The 15,963-nt window shown below is 39.7% G+C and overlaps 2 protein-coding genes across 3 annotated transcripts; one reads left to right on the top strand and one right to left on the bottom strand.

The window, feature by feature from the left end:
• Window positions 1-1,237: 1,237 nt before the first annotated feature.
• Window positions 1,238-8,633, bottom strand: LIAS (lipoic acid synthetase). Its single transcript, XM_053458374.1, has 11 exons — window positions 8,512-8,633; window positions 7,560-7,726; window positions 6,725-6,818; window positions 5,901-5,981; window positions 4,397-4,553; window positions 3,909-3,966; window positions 3,027-3,155; window positions 2,661-2,806; window positions 2,469-2,539; window positions 1,984-2,095; window positions 1,238-1,369 (listed from the first exon to the last, which is right to left on the bottom strand). The coding sequence occupies exons 1-11, from the start codon at window positions 8,560-8,562 to the stop codon at window positions 1,317-1,319; spliced, it is 1,119 nt and encodes a 372-aa protein (XP_053314349.1). The 5' UTR covers window positions 8,563-8,633; the 3' UTR covers window positions 1,238-1,316.
• Window positions 8,634-10,221: 1,588 nt separating this feature from the next.
• Window positions 10,222-15,099, top strand: RPL9 (ribosomal protein L9). Of its 2 annotated transcripts, none has more exons than XM_053458378.1 (7): window positions 10,222-10,245; window positions 11,145-11,191; window positions 11,272-11,387; window positions 11,836-11,931; window positions 12,521-12,653; window positions 14,131-14,211; window positions 14,543-14,651. In XM_053458378.1, exons 2-7 carry the CDS (start codon window positions 11,146-11,148, stop codon window positions 14,647-14,649), a joined length of 579 nt encoding a protein of 192 aa, XP_053314353.1. In that variant the 5' UTR covers window positions 10,222-10,245; window position 11,145; the 3' UTR covers window positions 14,650-14,651. The 2 variants fall into 2 exon arrangements, with proteins under 2 accessions (XP_053314353.1, XP_053314352.1); XM_053458377.1 differs by lacking the exon at window positions 10,222-10,245 and adding an exon at window positions 15,040-15,099 and having other exon boundaries at window positions 14,543-14,652.
• The last annotated feature ends 864 nt before the right edge of the window (window positions 15,100-15,963 follow it).

Here is a 15,963-nt window from a genome sequence, read left to right as displayed (position 1 = left end):
AATGTTTTTTGGTTCATTGAAAATGTTGGTTCAGATTATCGGTTATGTACCATTTTTTTAGACTGAAATATTCACGGTTTGGTGGTATGGAACATTGGCCATATCTTCTATAACTCTCATGATAGTCTGTGTCTGTTTTTAAATGGCTGCAAAGGATCGGGGTCGGATATTAACCAAAAAAGCACTTATCAATCGGGGTTTTCCCTGTTCCCAGCTGAGTTGGGTCTCTGATATTCATCGCTGTAGATCTGTTCATTTTTGTAGCACTATTCTTTAGCTAAGGAGGTACAAACAGTATGGAATCCAGCTCATTACTGATAACCCCAGCTTGCCCAAAGCATTTTGTTTTCTGAAAGTGGTCATTGTATCTGAAATTGGGCCGGGCACTTGATGGATATTTTGACAAGTGTCTCTCGGTGAACACAGAAGCAAATCTCAATGATAGGATAAAGTATATTCAGAAGATAAAAGGGGATTCCTGAGCCCTAGAAATTATTGTACTAATGGCCAAAGCGCAAACTAAGGAAAGTTTATTTACCAGGTACTTTTTATTTTCAACCTAAATACTGGCTTCCAAATCCCACCAGTGCCTTGTGCTCTCCAACATCTTATACTGTGTGAAACGAATGTTTTGAAATGTGCAGGCGCAGCTCGGTATTCTGTCAGTGAGCGGCTTGTTCATTCATGCAGGAGATTGTACTGTAACCAACGTATATCGATCAAATGATATTTTTTTATTATGCTTTTTGCTAATAAACTATTTACAGTAACTTGATTTTTGTTTGGTGTTTTAGGGGATGTCAAGCGTCTAAGTGCTACGTCACTGTAAAGCTGTTGGGGTTTTGGGTCAACCACAGGCATTTAATATTGCTTTAAACGTCTTTCCAATCTGGTTTGCAGACTATGTTGGTAACGAGCAGTAAACTTAATGAATGGCATACTGCATCGAAGAGATGGGGTGGGGGGTGGTACACACACAGTTTGTTCTTAAAATCTTGCAAATCCACAAGGGTAGCTATTTTTTTTTGTTTTTTTGGGGGGGGGGCTAAAATATATACTATTGTGAAAAAACATTCTCGTCTTATGAGAGGACATGTGCCTGTTCAATCATAAGTGTCGTCATAATATTGAATCCAACATGACATTTGTCATGCTGATCTCCTCTGCACCTGCGCGATCAAACCTCTATTCCAGCGCTTGGTCTGCAGCAATGTGATGAATCAAACCTTAAGAATTTTTAGTTAAATTTTATTCTTGTTTCATATGGTCGTCTCGTGGAGCTGCATCACTCAGTTCGGTTCAAAAAAAGTTTCCTTCTAAACAGTTCTTGTTTTCCTTTTCTCCACTAGATTTTTCAAAAAGAATTCACCTAGAGAAAGAAATTCACAACTTCAATAATCAATTTATTCACATTTATCCATCTGAATAAAAATATCTGTACACATGAGAGTTAAATAATTATCTTGTCAGACGGTCTGCCTTGTGTAGATATTTGGGGTTTTATAACAAATCCTCATTTAGTAAAACGTATCAGAAGGCCAATTAGTTTAAGGACACTAGACCATGGATAAACCATTGGGACCCTCCTTCGCTGGGAATGGCAACCGCGTCACAAGAGGCTGGCTATTTAATATTTTATCTGTCCTCTGTCTATGGTGAAGTCTGTACAGTCTTAGAAGAGCCCCCGCACTGCACAGTAAATGCTAGTGGGCCATCCGCATATAACGTGGGCTCAGTGACAAGGGCTATGGCTAGTTTTCTTTGCTGTTGGGGAGGCTGGTGGAGCAATATACATTAATACATTTTCTATCTACTTCAGTCATCACATCTGAAAAGATGCCCTAGATGATTTGTGAAATGGGACATTAAACTGGAAAAGGCACTGTCCATGTGTCTGCCATTAAGCTCTTAGAACCACAGAACTTAATAAAAAGCAATCAACTAAACTAACAGGATAAGGAAAATCTTAAAAAGGTTGTATACCAGCTTTATAGGAGGAGCGAACTAGTGGACCGCTGGCCGTGTAAAGGAATCCCAGTTCAGCTCCCACTTTCTCCCAGTGCTTAAACTTTTCCGGAGTGACGTACTCTTCAACCTGCAAGATGGAAGCGTGTTAATATATTTACTGGGTTTACAGAGTGATTAACGGGCGCAACTGATTGAATCACAGTGATTCACATGAAAAAACGTCTAGGAAAAAAAGATGCCAAACCATATTTATCAATTCCTAACAGATCTGCTAACAGATAGCATTGAGCTGCTGAATATGGCCACGAGAGGGGTGTACTTTAGGAAATACAATTAGTAATCAAAGCTACCCATAGATAGAGGGCTGACTATATTTCTAGCTGGATATTATCTGCTGAGGAAATCCATGTTCTGGGTATCGATGTTCTGAACAGTACTAGTAAATCGATGGCAAATGGAATGTGGATTAGCAAATAATTATCTTTTTTTAAGACAGTTACCTTAAGATGGCGTTTTGTTGGCTGCATGTATTGACCGAGGGTCAGACAGTCCACGTCCGCTTTTCGTAATGCTGGTATAATAATAATAATAAAATATAAAAATGTGTTGTGAAAAAACTCTTACTCCGGGGGCCGGAAAGGGATTTTGTACTTAAGTATTTGGATGGAATACTGGAATATTATCGCCCTTACCGGCCATTGTGTTATACACTTGCTCATCTGTCTCCCCTAAGCCAAGCATGATGGACGTTTTGGAGATGATATCAGGGCGCACGCTCTTGGCATGTTTGAGAACACCGACAGACTGTTCAAAGTTAGCCCGCGGGTCACGGACGTACCTAAACAACAAAAAACCCACAAAAACAACATTTTCCCTGCAACCTTTTTTACCCCACATCTTGTGACTCTTTCACCCGGCAATTCAATTAACATCCCTAGGGTGACAGTATATTTCTGTATAAAGAAAATAATAATAAAATGTAAAATTCCAATAATATATGTCCAACTACTTACCTAGTAACCCATGAGAGTGTGAAACGCGCACCGAAGTGTACATACCTTTGTAATTCCGGTACAGTTTCCACATTATGGGCATAAACATCGAGCCCCGACACAGCAACCGTCTCCACGGCTTTCATATCCCCCCGGAAATCTGGCGTTAGACATTCAACAAGAATTTTATTGTTCCTGTGGAACAGAAGATCTGGTGAATAGAACATAAGAGTATAGAATGGAATTCAAACGAGGAGAAACGTTAGAAAAATAGTTTCAAACTAGAGGGTCGGAGGCTTCGATGTAACGCAAGGAAGTTTTGTTTTACCGAGAGGGTGGTAGATAAGTGGAAGAATCGGTCGGCAGAAATCGTAAACGAGAAAAAGGATCAAAGTGATCTTGATCAGGAGGGTGTACACAACATCTGAAATTCTGAATGTGTATCAATCAGCCATTGCAAAAACAAGGAGCGATATACAAACCCAATACCTGATCCTCATTGTATTGGATCAATAAACAAGTGATCCAAAAGGCGAGAAAAATGTTTCAGTGTTGTGTACACATATATATATATACACACACACACACATATATATACACATATATACTGTTATACACATAATATAGCACAGTTTCAGACTCGTGGTTGTGGAACACTATATACCCATATCTAACTAATAGAGTTACTTGTTATCAAATGTAGCATAATGTGTTATCTGAAACTAGGGCAAGGTTGCACAAAATCATAAATATGACTCTTTGGAATAAGCAGTTATTTCCCCAGCGATACTCAACAAATCACCCCAGAAGTTCACCTTACTTTTTGTTTCAAAATGCCCCAAGGAAGAAACCTCTCAGGATCAGAAAGCACATGTAACTTCTGATCTTTGTGGGCCCCATAAAAGATATCAACTTCTACGAAAGACTTCTAACCATAAGAAACAGTACCTTTCCTTCAAAAGCGTCACAGTTTGTGCTATGTGTGCAGCTCCCCCATCCGGCACATCTAAAGAGATACAAAAAAGCGTAGGCATCGCATGTACAATATCAAAGGAAGCACATAATCTTTGTCTGAAAGCATTAAAGGGTTAAACTCAGCCAGGACCACAGAGATGTTAGCAGGTTGAGTTTATCAACAGTAACAATGTCTTGATTGTGTGAAACATATTAGGGATCTAGCTGTAGTAAAACAACAGGGGAAAAACACATCAGAAAGTGATACTACTTGTTCCATACAAATACTTAGGAACCAAAAATATTAGGAATAATGCTAGCTTAATAAGAAAGGACAAGGAATTTGATCATCGTTTTATGGCATCTTGTTTTCGAATTCCCGCTGAACAGGTGATGTGACCAGAATTGCAATTCTAGTAGGTCTAGAAAAGTCGAAGAAAAAGTCACTTCCAAAACACTCGTGATGTGTAGTGCATACCAACCGTCTCTGTCCACCGACGTGAGCACCACGTAATCCAGACCCCATTCTGCGATGGCTTTAGCGGTGTTGTACGGTTCGTTTGGGTCCAAAGCAGGCGGCTTTTTTGCGGTCTTTACAGAGCAGAAACGGCAACCTCTGGTGCACGTGTCACCCATTAGCTGAGAAAAAACGAGAAATAACGAGAAATAAAACACAATTTTGCTGGGGAATTGACCATTTCAGCTCCAGGCTATCGCTATGCTTTATGCAGGGCCATCCACAGTGCATTATGCATAGTGATATAAGGGGCTTGTAGTGTTGCCTTACTAAGAAAGCACACATGACCTATTATTATTATTATTATTATTATTATTATATGTTGAAGTTTTGTTAACAGTAAGCCATTTCTAAAGGTAAGAAACAATTAATAAATACCATAATTTCAAGGGATAATTAAAGATAAAGAAAAAATAGCTGCAGCAGTAACCAGAAGAAAAATGGGGGCAAAAAGGTGATTAGGCGTAGAGAGGGGTAACTGACATCACCGGACACTAAAAGATGACCGCACTAGACCACTGCCTTACTAAAACGCCATAAACCTCCAGCAGATTTATCTAATGCTCATAGTAGCTGGCGTTTATAACTGTGTTTACATCTTCAGAGCATCCAATGTCCCTTTTAATGAGATACCTGGAAACAAAGTGGTCGTAAACAGGGAGTAAATTAGACTGCACATGGAGGGACATTACACTTCTTTCTCATTGTCCCTATACACCACATTCACAGAGAAAGCAGACCAAGCCCGTCAGGTTAGGCATAATGGCTTTAAAATGCTTGTTAATATTTGTTAATAACTAGCTGTGCCCTTTGTATCTCTGAGTAAACAGTACAAGAGTACGCTGGTAACAGCCCAGAGGCTCATTCGGTACTGGGGGAAGAAGGAGAAAGAAGAAGAAGATAGAAAGCAGACATTTATTTTCGTTAAAGGGACACTCCGGCCATCATGCACCCCATTACATTTTAATGGTGCCCGCCTTGAAAATGCATGGGAGATTCTGCTTAATCACCCTTTAAGCATTTGCTGCCCCAGCTATTCAGCCAAACACATCTGCTGACGCGATAGACTTATACCGACAGTCACCTCTCACACCTGCTAAGCAAGCGTTATGTGCGCATGTGTGGCTAGTCAGTGGCATAAAATGTCAGACCACCTCCGGGGGTATTCAGAGGAAGATTTTTCTTTTGTTTTTGAAGTTTAAATGGCTGCACATAAAAGTACTTATATTCACTGTGAAGGGGGCTCTCTGGGACACTGGTCCCTTTTCATTAAGCAGATGGCTACAATCATACATTAAATATCATTTTAAATCATTTTAGCATCACACAGAGGTATAATCTTTAAGATCTTAATGTACCTTTAGACTGATGATTAAAAGGACTCATGTAAGGACAAAACGTACTTAACCCTTAAGTGTGCTAGCTGTGGTTCTAGATGATTTTCGCTTGGAAGGCATGAATTCTCTCACCATTATAGTTGCGGTAGCCGTGCCGTACTCGCCTCCTCCCCAGCATTCTCCGATGTTTGGACACCGGGCTTCCTCACACACCTCAATATAATACAAACAAAATACAATGTATTAGTCTCACACGTTGCATCAATACGTGGAACGCGATCGGTCAACAGACACATTTAACATTCTGTTTCAAATAGTTCACAATCTTTCCACCAGCATTAAGGTTATACCCAATGTTTTAGTGGATCGCAATCAATATATCGCCGAGCATTTTTTTTTAAATTATTAGTATGTATTCAGATATAATTTTGCGGTCATTTAGCTGTTTTCATGGAAAATCCAGTGCAGTGCATGTCAAAGAGAATGACATAAAAACACTAGAATCCGAGCACAAAACCAAAAAGTAATTGTTATTTTTGGAATAAGGAATCTACAGTTACTGTTCTTTATTTAAAGAAAGAAAAACATGGTGAAGAAAGTAGTTTATATCCGATCAAAACTCTAGTTTTTTTTATTTATTTAATTTATTTTTAATAAACTTTTTTTTTTTGAAATACGGTTTCTTAGAAGACTGTACCTAAACTCAGAAATGTCAGGAAAAATGAATATATAAATCGCTGACTTACAAACCTATTACTGGTTGGGAATAAGAACATTGTGCCTGTAGGCAGCTTTTGTTATTCTCCTAGTCCACAATTTTTAACCAAATTGGTAAATCAAAACTCTGTGTATTTTTATATTAAGCAATTATAAGCTATACAACCATGTGTATTTTTCCCCTTTAAGAAGACATTATACATAGGTACGTATTACATAAAGGACTTTAGAGTACTTACAGTATGAAGGTTTAGATTCCGCAAAGTGTTTTTTAATTTATTATAGTTTTTACCCATCGGAATTTGAGTTTTTGCCCAAGGAGGGAGCCTTAACCTGTGGAGAAAAAGATGATTTATATATGGAGGCCTGCCAGTAAATAATAATGATTTTAACATTTTTTGCACTGATTTTATATGGTGTTTTATTTGTGTACATAGCTGCCAGTATGCTAGAAAAAACCAGCAAGCTCTCATCCTACTATGGTGCGATGTATTATAAAACGCTTGGATATTCAAGGGAGATTATCATGAAAATTCAAGTCTGCTGGTGCGTTTTAAGGGAATCTCAAAATTTAGAAACTCACAAACAGAGTATTAAGTATTTTAGGATTTTATTGTGGTTTCTAAAATATATATATACACCATAGATCTAAAGTTTGGGGTCACTTATGAATGTTCCTGGTTTTAAAAAGAAAAGCACATTTTGTCCATTAAAATACCACGAAATGGATGAGAAATACGTAGACGTTGTTAACGGTGTAAGTGACTATTGTAGCTGGAAACTGCTGATTTTTAATGGAATATCTTCATAGGCGTACAGAGGTTCTTAATCACCCCTGTGAATAATGACACGTTGTGTTCGTTAATCCAAGTTTAAGTATAAGAGGCTAAATAATCATTAAAAAAAACTTTTTGCAATTGTTTTACTGCTAAAAATGTCCTTATTGCCCATGAAAACAGTTAAGTGACCCCAAACTTTTAAACGGTAGTGAATAATTTAAAATAATAGAGACGTTTCTGAAGACGTTGGTCTGCCTGCAGTACTGATGCTTTTGTGCATTGTAATACATCTTACCTCTCGCCTTTCTGTCTCTTTAGGTTGCCTTTGTACTCAGCCCACAAATCTTTGTCATCCAAGTCTCCCGATAAGAAATCCTTAAAGTCTGGGCCATTTTGAAGGAGTGCTTTCTTTTCATCTGGCAAACTGCTTAACGTTCTGTAAGACGGGTGGCATTCCGATACCTAAAAAAAAATATCACTCATTAGATTCAGTGCACATGACTAACGCAAGAAGGAGAACGAAAAACATCCAGGCTTCTACCCGAACGTGTACTTTATGCAAGGTTTGGTAACATTTTATTTTTGCATCATAGTGCATATATATATATATTTATTATCACAATAGAAATTTGAGATTGAATAAATTGTCTCCTTTCCATTATAAATCCTTAATGTGCTCTTTTACTTTCTTAAAGATGCGATAGATAGATAGATAGATAGATAGATAGATAGATAGATAGATAGATAGATGAAGATGCACCAAGTTATGGATCTAGATTCTTTTGGGGGTTACTGAAGATTTAAAATATTTAAACTGAATATCTTATGCAGACATTGCTTTCTACTTTTCATAAAAATCCATCTGTTGTCTAATACTCATCACCATAAAATAGTAATAATAACTACATTTCTTTATAAGGAATAGTTTAAAATAATAGCTATCGTTTAATGTATTACTTCACTATTATTAGTGAAAATCTATTTATAGAGATAATACTGATTTTTGACAGGTTCACGGTTTATCTTCTATTTAGTGATTAATTTATGACTTACAAGTAATTAGGGCAAGGGATAAGAAATGATCAAAAACATACAAAAGAGTTACTAGAGTTTTCGTTTAATAAACTGTCTAAATGCCCCCGTGGCTGTAATACGAAGGGTTAATGTCAGTGGCGGAGGGCTGCGGGGTCAGGGGAGAGGGAGTGACAGGACTTGTATCGTGGTATTAATGGTATTAATACTCTTACCCCCAGAATCCGCAGTAACTCTGCCCCCTTTCTCAAGCCGTTCAGCCGCATAGTGTCCGGTTGACTTGTCTTATCACGGGCAACAGGACACCAGGTCGCCCGAGTTCGACGAGCGATTCGTATGGTCTAAGGATTTTCTTAGCAACAGTTCCAAAAGGCTTCCGTATCTAGGCAGTAGTAATGGAGCGCAGAGGGCTTCAAAATCGTATATATATCTGAATATATTACTGGATGGAATAATGACACCGAATCATACTAGCTTTAAGCAAAAAGGTGGGATGAGTGGGGATAGACTCAGGGAAAGCTGATAATGGCAGAGGAGATCTGGCAAATTTCAGATCATGATGGGCTTAATCATAGAACCCCATAAAAGGAGCATATAATTGATCCATTCGGGTGTGTATACATTCTAAATTCACTCTAGATAACCTTTCAGCTATTTGTTATATTTGAATTAAAGCCAGCTGATGGCAAACATCTGGCAGAGGTCCAGGATGTGGCCCGCCTTGTAAGCCCACTCCTAAAATAACACAAAAACACAATAGGGAAATGCAACTGATAATACAGCTTTGTTTTTGACCATTAAAGACACTCCAGAGCCCCAGGATGCCCTCTAATAAACAATTTCTATGCAAGTACTTTGTAGGTATTTAATATGTATTGTTCAAATTGGTTAAAAAGGGTACTCAATTAGGGAGAATCTGCAGAGCTGCAGCTTCCCACACATTCCTCACTACTGACTGGCTGGTGGAAGGAGGCAATCAGTGGCAGGAAAGTCCGCTGCGTTTGTTGCGCTAGTGCTTCAGTTACCAGGCAGTAAGTATGTCGTATATAAGGAATAGTGTTCGGCCGAACGCATCTCCTGCACATAGAATTATCCGCAGAATCACTCCATGTATTTGCAAGGGGCACACCTAGTAAATGTAAAGGTATTAACATCAGCTATCATAGGCATTAACGTGCATATGATTGCACTGTCCTCTACTTACTGTGTGGCACACAGCAGTGCAACAAAAAGTATTATTACATTAAACCTTCTTCCAACTTCAATTCCATCTCCCGCCTTGTCTTTGTTTTTTTTGTGTAACAGCCGTCCACCATAATGCTGCCTGTTAACAATCTTAGTTTCCCGTAGGGGTTATATATATATATATATATATATATACATATACATATATATATATATATATACACCCGTTGTTCAAAGATACTGAATAACTAGGTTGTTACTCTCACCCCAAATAAACGTATGAGAAGTGGCATTTATTATGATTGTATTTCCCTTCAAGTGGGGGGGCTCTCACCATTAATCCAGCACTGAAAGCCACCTACAAATGGTGTTACGATGCGTTATTATATCATTGATTTTGTTTGAAGCTATGTTTTCTATGTCTGACGTCATATTCCTACACCAATGGCAGGCTTTCCTTTTATGTTGTGACTTCAGTGTGACGTCATGTGCCTTTCAGCCACCGCAGGGAGTTGACATACATTTTGTGTGTTGTACGCACTACCACATACTAACGAAGGTTTAGATTTACGTTAGCGGTCTATCATTCGTTCTTTAGGGAGTGCGGCTTTCAATAAAACTGTCTGGTTTCGGTTATCGACTGGCAGGGGCTGCGTTCCTTGCGTCCTCTCTTTTTGCCTGTAGGTGGCGGTGTGCTTTACGCGGACGACTGTATAAAAGCGTGATGACGACACGCCGCCTCCCTTTCCTCTGTCAGCAGCGAGGTAAGGATATGGAGGGCTGCGGGTAGAAGCTGTGTAATCTGTCCCCATCCTGGAATTGAGAACGATTTCCATCTACCGTGCGCTCCACGGAGGAATCATCTGCGTGTCTTCTTAATGTTGGTCAATGTATGATTCCTGTACGTGAGCGGTGGGCATGGATAACCGGCACTAGGCCTCCGTTCTGCTGACTGGATTACCGACCCGGGGTACCGCTAGCAGGGGCCTTCTAACTAGGAGGCCTCATTCACATGTTTGCTGTAAATGAATGTTGGTCTGTTACTGCCCTTCCGTAGTTGCGTCCCGCCTGTGGTGGTTGGTAGTGTTCCCGGTCCCGCAGTGTTTCTCTGGTAGTGTTCCTTATGTCATGTGAAGGCCCGCGCCTAGGTCTTACCGGCTAATGGAGTTCTAAGTCTGCTTCTGCCTGTTCAGTGTTGTGCTCTGGTGTATATCTGACTCCAGAGTCTCATATCTTTTATCGCTGAATGAAGGGGCCGCGAATGGCCCGTCTCTTTACTGTGAGCCGGCAGCTGCACACTACAGTTTTACCATTCATAGTAACATTAATACCTTCGGTATAGCATGCCCAAGGAAGAGACTTGAGAGGTCTGCAAAGCTTGCATTCTAAATCAATTCAGTGATTAACGTGATCGACTCTACTCGTCTCCTCTGTTAATTCTAATCAGGCGATGTGTTTAACCCTTTCTGTGTCTGAGTGGATGGTGATGAGTTGCCATTTACCTGGCACAGCTTGGTGAAGTTACAGCTCCTGACCAGCGAGTGCTTTCACTAAAGTGAGCTGCTTCATGTGGGCTCTTGTGAGAACTTGTCTTAAGTGTATAGCACTGTACCTTTTATGGGAAGTCATCAGTTTTTCTCTAATGCTATTTTTTTTATTGCAGAATGAAGACCATTCTCAGCAACCAGATTGTTGACATCCCCGACAAGGGTGAGTATCCCACTAAAGTACTGCTGGCATTAGGAAATGTAAAAACATTTGTTGCTGACTTGCTGTTCTCTTGTTCGCAGTTGAGATCTCCCTCAAGGGCCGCACAGTAACTGTGAAGGGGCCCAGAGGAGTCCTACGGAAGAACTTCAACCACATCAATGTGGAACTGAGCTTATTGGGCAAAAAGAAAAAGAGGGTTAGTACTTATTATTTTTATTTTCCAGTGTCTTCAGATGTGGGCTCAGTTCCTCCATGTAACTTGCTACTGGAAATTAACATCCGTTTTATTTACCAAATTACGTTAATCTGAGTCTGCCTCCTGTCTTTTTCTAACATTGTCGTGGTTTATTGTACATGCCATTTATCTGGAGGTGTTTTATTAAGTATACTAATGAGCAGTAAATACTGCTTCAATGTGTAATGTCTGTATTGTTAAAAGGAAGAAAGTAACTTGAGTCTGCTAAAGTTAAGATCACTCTTATATTAATTTTTAGCATGATTGGGGAAAAGTTGAGGGATGTTTAAATTTCACCTGTTTGCCAGCTGTTCCCCATGCATAACATACAGTAAGTTATTTGTAATACCTTGAAACAGAATATTTAAAGCATTTCCAGACTCATGTTGATGTGTCATTTGTTTTTCAGCTCCGGGTTGACAAATGGTGGGGTAACAGAAAGGAGCTGGCCACAGTGCGCACGATCTGCAGCCATGTGCAAAATATGGTCAAGGGTGTCACACTGGTAAGTTAACTTTCCCGTTTTTATAATTCTGTGAACTGTAACTTAACCGGGGTTTGCAAGAAAAGCGTGCGCTCAAAAGGACTGCTCTGGAGCTTTCCACACTATAGGAATACAATACTTTTGTTACCCCCACGGGTAGAAGCATTTATAACCTTGTGAACAGTGTGCATTAATTCAATCAAGAGTCTAAGATGTTTCCTCTAGTCTTTAAAAACAGTGTTTTCTACCTGTTATTGTCCAGCATCACAACCTAATTTCTTTTTGAGATGAAAACTTGCTTCATGGTCCTTTCGAGTACTGAATTCCTCGTTCTGACAATGCAAAATCAGCAGAGCCCGGGCACTGTAAATGACTGCAACTACAATGTTCGTAAAGATGCACACAATGTTTGTATCTAATAACCTGAGCACGCAGCTCTATTTTAAGCGTGGTTGCTTAGCTGTACCGAGCTGTGATATTGGTCAAATATGTACTGCTATTGAGTGCAAATGGCCCAAGATCAGCAGCACTGGGTAGTAGAGTAGTCAATGCTGCTTACCTGACTCCTATTGATATAGCATGAAGTCCCAACCATTTTTTTCCTCAAAAGGGCTTCCGATACAAAATGAGGTCGGTGTACGCTCACTTCCCCATCAACGTAGTTATTCAAGAGAGCGGCTCATTGGTGGAAATCAGAAACTTCTTGGGTGAAAAATACATCCGTAGGGTTCGCATGAGAGATGGTGAGTTGCTCCTGATACTAACAATTTAGTATGTTATTTTTTAAAACTGGAGTTTCATTTTACTGGTACAGAAAATGGACCTCTTAGAACTTACTCTATTGCCTTTATGATGTACATTGCACAAGTTATGATACTGTGCGCATCTTCATAGTGTTAACTTGCTCTTTCAGCGAGGTTGTTAAAGCACAACACTTGGGCTCTCGCATGCACAGATCTTAAACGGCGTATGACAAATGACACGTTCCATATTGTACGGGGTAACGTTTCACCTATACATTGTGCCAGCAAGTTGTCTAGCACATGTATGGGTCAAGTTAAATGTTCACCTATTTAGTTTTTTGTAAAGCCTACAAATGTGGCTGCATGGTGGAAGGTGTGCATACGCTTCACAGCCCTCATATCAGAATGCTGTGTGGCACAATCATGTGTACAACATTCTGAGTTGAAGAGGAGGCTGGCTGAATGCGCATCACCCAGGCAGCCATACTGTATATACCCATAAACCAGCACCATTCAGGTGGACACTCACCCTGTCATTCAATCATACTGATTGACCTGGTTGTTGGATTAGAAACCATCTCCATCCCTTGGATTTTTGTTTACAAGATGTTCGCATATTTCTATATTCCAAGATTTGGTGACATTTTTAAGATGAGGCCTCTTTATATGTATCTTTTGACTAATGGCATAATCTGCAATCTTTGTCATGTCTGATAGACCAGCTTTAACACAGCATGTAGCTGAGAAATAGAATTTTAAATGCCATGGTTGGCTCCAGTTAGGCTGTTGGTGATCGCTTCACAAATATGCTATTTGAAATATCCAGCATAGGCACATCCATGCTACATAGACACTTTCTGGTGGACCAGATCGACACCTCTGCAGTGATGGCTCCACTTTAAAGGACACTCCTACCATCATATGCAGGGCAGTTCATGGTCTCACAATCCCCCCACCACTGAGTACATGTTAAAGGACTTGGAGTACATGCTTCAAATATAAAAATTGACTTATCTGAGGTAGTAACTGCACTATTCTGGTCTGACTCGTATAATGGATTGGCTGCTTGAAAGCAATGGGGAGAGCTTTCCACACATGTCAGTATCTTTCTGTATGCATATCTGCTCGCTTTCTGTGCAGGCGATGTCTTCAGCTTAACACGTTACATACTTAATGCTAGTCGGCACTAGTGCTGGCTTAGTGAACACTTTGGGTAGGCTTTAATGAGACATGTGCATGTGTGGAAAGTATTACCATTGCTTTTTAATGGTATAACTTTCCTGGCACTGAGTGGCTGCGCACTGTGCTAAAAGTTCTATCAATACACAAAAGTACTTTTATCTTCCTTTTGGTGTTGGGCGGGGGGCTAAAACTTCCTGTGCTCCCTAAGCTGCAGATTGTCAACTCAATTTATGCTTTAGATGAACAGTTATTGTAACTTTCATGATTCTATTAAACAAGTGTCTTTGTGGTTTAGGTGTCTCCTGCGCGGTGTCCCAAGCTCTGAAGGATGAACTGATTCTTGAAGGCAATGACATTGAGCTTGTGTCCAATTCAGGTATGAGTTGCCCTTTCAGTTCATAAAAGACTTCTTAATTTGTGGCTGCAGGTTGACCATGACCAAGCATATATTGTTATAAAATGTGATTTAAAAAACTTAAAAGCACGTGGTTCCCATGATGTGTTCTATATTTTCATGAAGCTCTTTACAGGCCCTGTGCTGGTGTGTAAAAACATATCTAGAAAACATACCAAAATATTATTAAAGAAAAAAAGTAGTTCTACGTCTAGCAGTTAATTGAGCACTGTTCGAAACTTTGAGCATAGTATACAATGTTTTAACTGAAGGGTTAAGCAGTAAAAGTGAATTTTTATGGCTTATCTTACAGCTGCTTTGATCCAGCAAGCCACCACAGTAAAAAACAAGGATATCCGAAAGTTCTTGGATGGTATCTACGTCTCCGAGAAGGGCACAGTCCAGCAGCAAGAAGAATAAAAGGTCCGTAATAGGTTAATATAGACCAAACATAAGGCCAGTGGGAATTGTTATACAAACCCTGTGGTTGTATAATTCTGATCGTACTAGAATATCTCAACTTCATATTAATACAGCAAAAGCAAAACATTATGTGCAATGCAGGATTTGTGACATGTCTATAGTGAATTTCTCTTGCTGGCAACATATAGAAAATCAGGTCTTAATAAAATTACGCAAAACATGCCACAAAGTGAAGTATATGTGCGACTGGGCGCCAGTTATTGTCTAACTAGAGTTGCAGTGTTACATCCGAGGCACGCCAAGTCATCTGTGCAAAAGTTTCTAGTTTAGTTTATAAATACGTGGACACTTGGAACGGGTGCTGATACTTATGCTTTGTCTTTCCAGGTCATCTTACAGAGGTTTGACTCCAGTGCTGCTTCCATCAATAAAATGTCTTTATCTAAAGTTGCTGGCTGGTTTTTTATTTATTTATTTTGCTGGATCTGTGCATTGCTTTCACATCGAGCCAAGGGCCTCTTTATATTGCTGTAACGTTTTATTTTTAAATGTGTAGCTCTTTGCTGGACTGGATCAGCTCATTAAGGGTCAAAGCTGTTAATGTACTTCTTCACTTTCTACTTTGGGGGGGATGTCCCATGCGGATGAGTGTTTAATACCTCTGCCTGCTAACCTCTTGATTTTAAGTGGTGGGGTTTCTATTGCCTTTTCTCCACCACAACTCACTTCTGTGTTTTAACCGATAAGGAATACCACCACCGAGGCAGCTTGTTACAAGACTATTTGTGTTTATGCTGCACTTTACCTCCCGTATAGACATACCAGTATGTCCATAAAACTCATCTCAAGAAACACATATGGACGTACCGGTACATTCTGACCTTTCAGGGATGCATTCCTGCTGCTAGACAGATCAGGCTTTCGTTTGACAGCCTGGGCTCCTCCTGATCTCATGTAACAGCTTCCGACATGAACGCTGGGGAACGTACATTTTTAAATGCCCGGGGCTGATGTCACGTGGAAGGTCATCTGACATAGACCCTGCAGGGGATAACCTAAGTTTTTGGTAAATTTTCAGCTAATTAACTATGGTATCAGAAGAGCTATCTTTCATTGAAAAAACTATAGTTTACATGGGTACACTACTAACGGGAATTAATAATTATCACTGAACCGACATACTGAAGGGGTTAAGATGCCTGTTTAACTCCAGACACCAGGTGGTGCTGGTTCTCACACTTTGGTTTTGGTTTTCACCAAGTTCCCACTGAAATGGAACAGAACAAACCATAGATGTAGAAAGATACTCAA

The sequence above is a fragment of the Spea bombifrons genome, chromosome 1 (genome assembly GCF_027358695.1).
Source record: "Spea bombifrons isolate aSpeBom1 chromosome 1, aSpeBom1.2.pri, whole genome shotgun sequence".
NCBI lineage: Eukaryota > Metazoa > Chordata > Amphibia > Anura > Pelobatidae > Spea > Spea bombifrons.
Note: the sequence above shows the minus strand (reverse complement) of the source record. Positions and strands in the feature narration are given on the sequence as shown.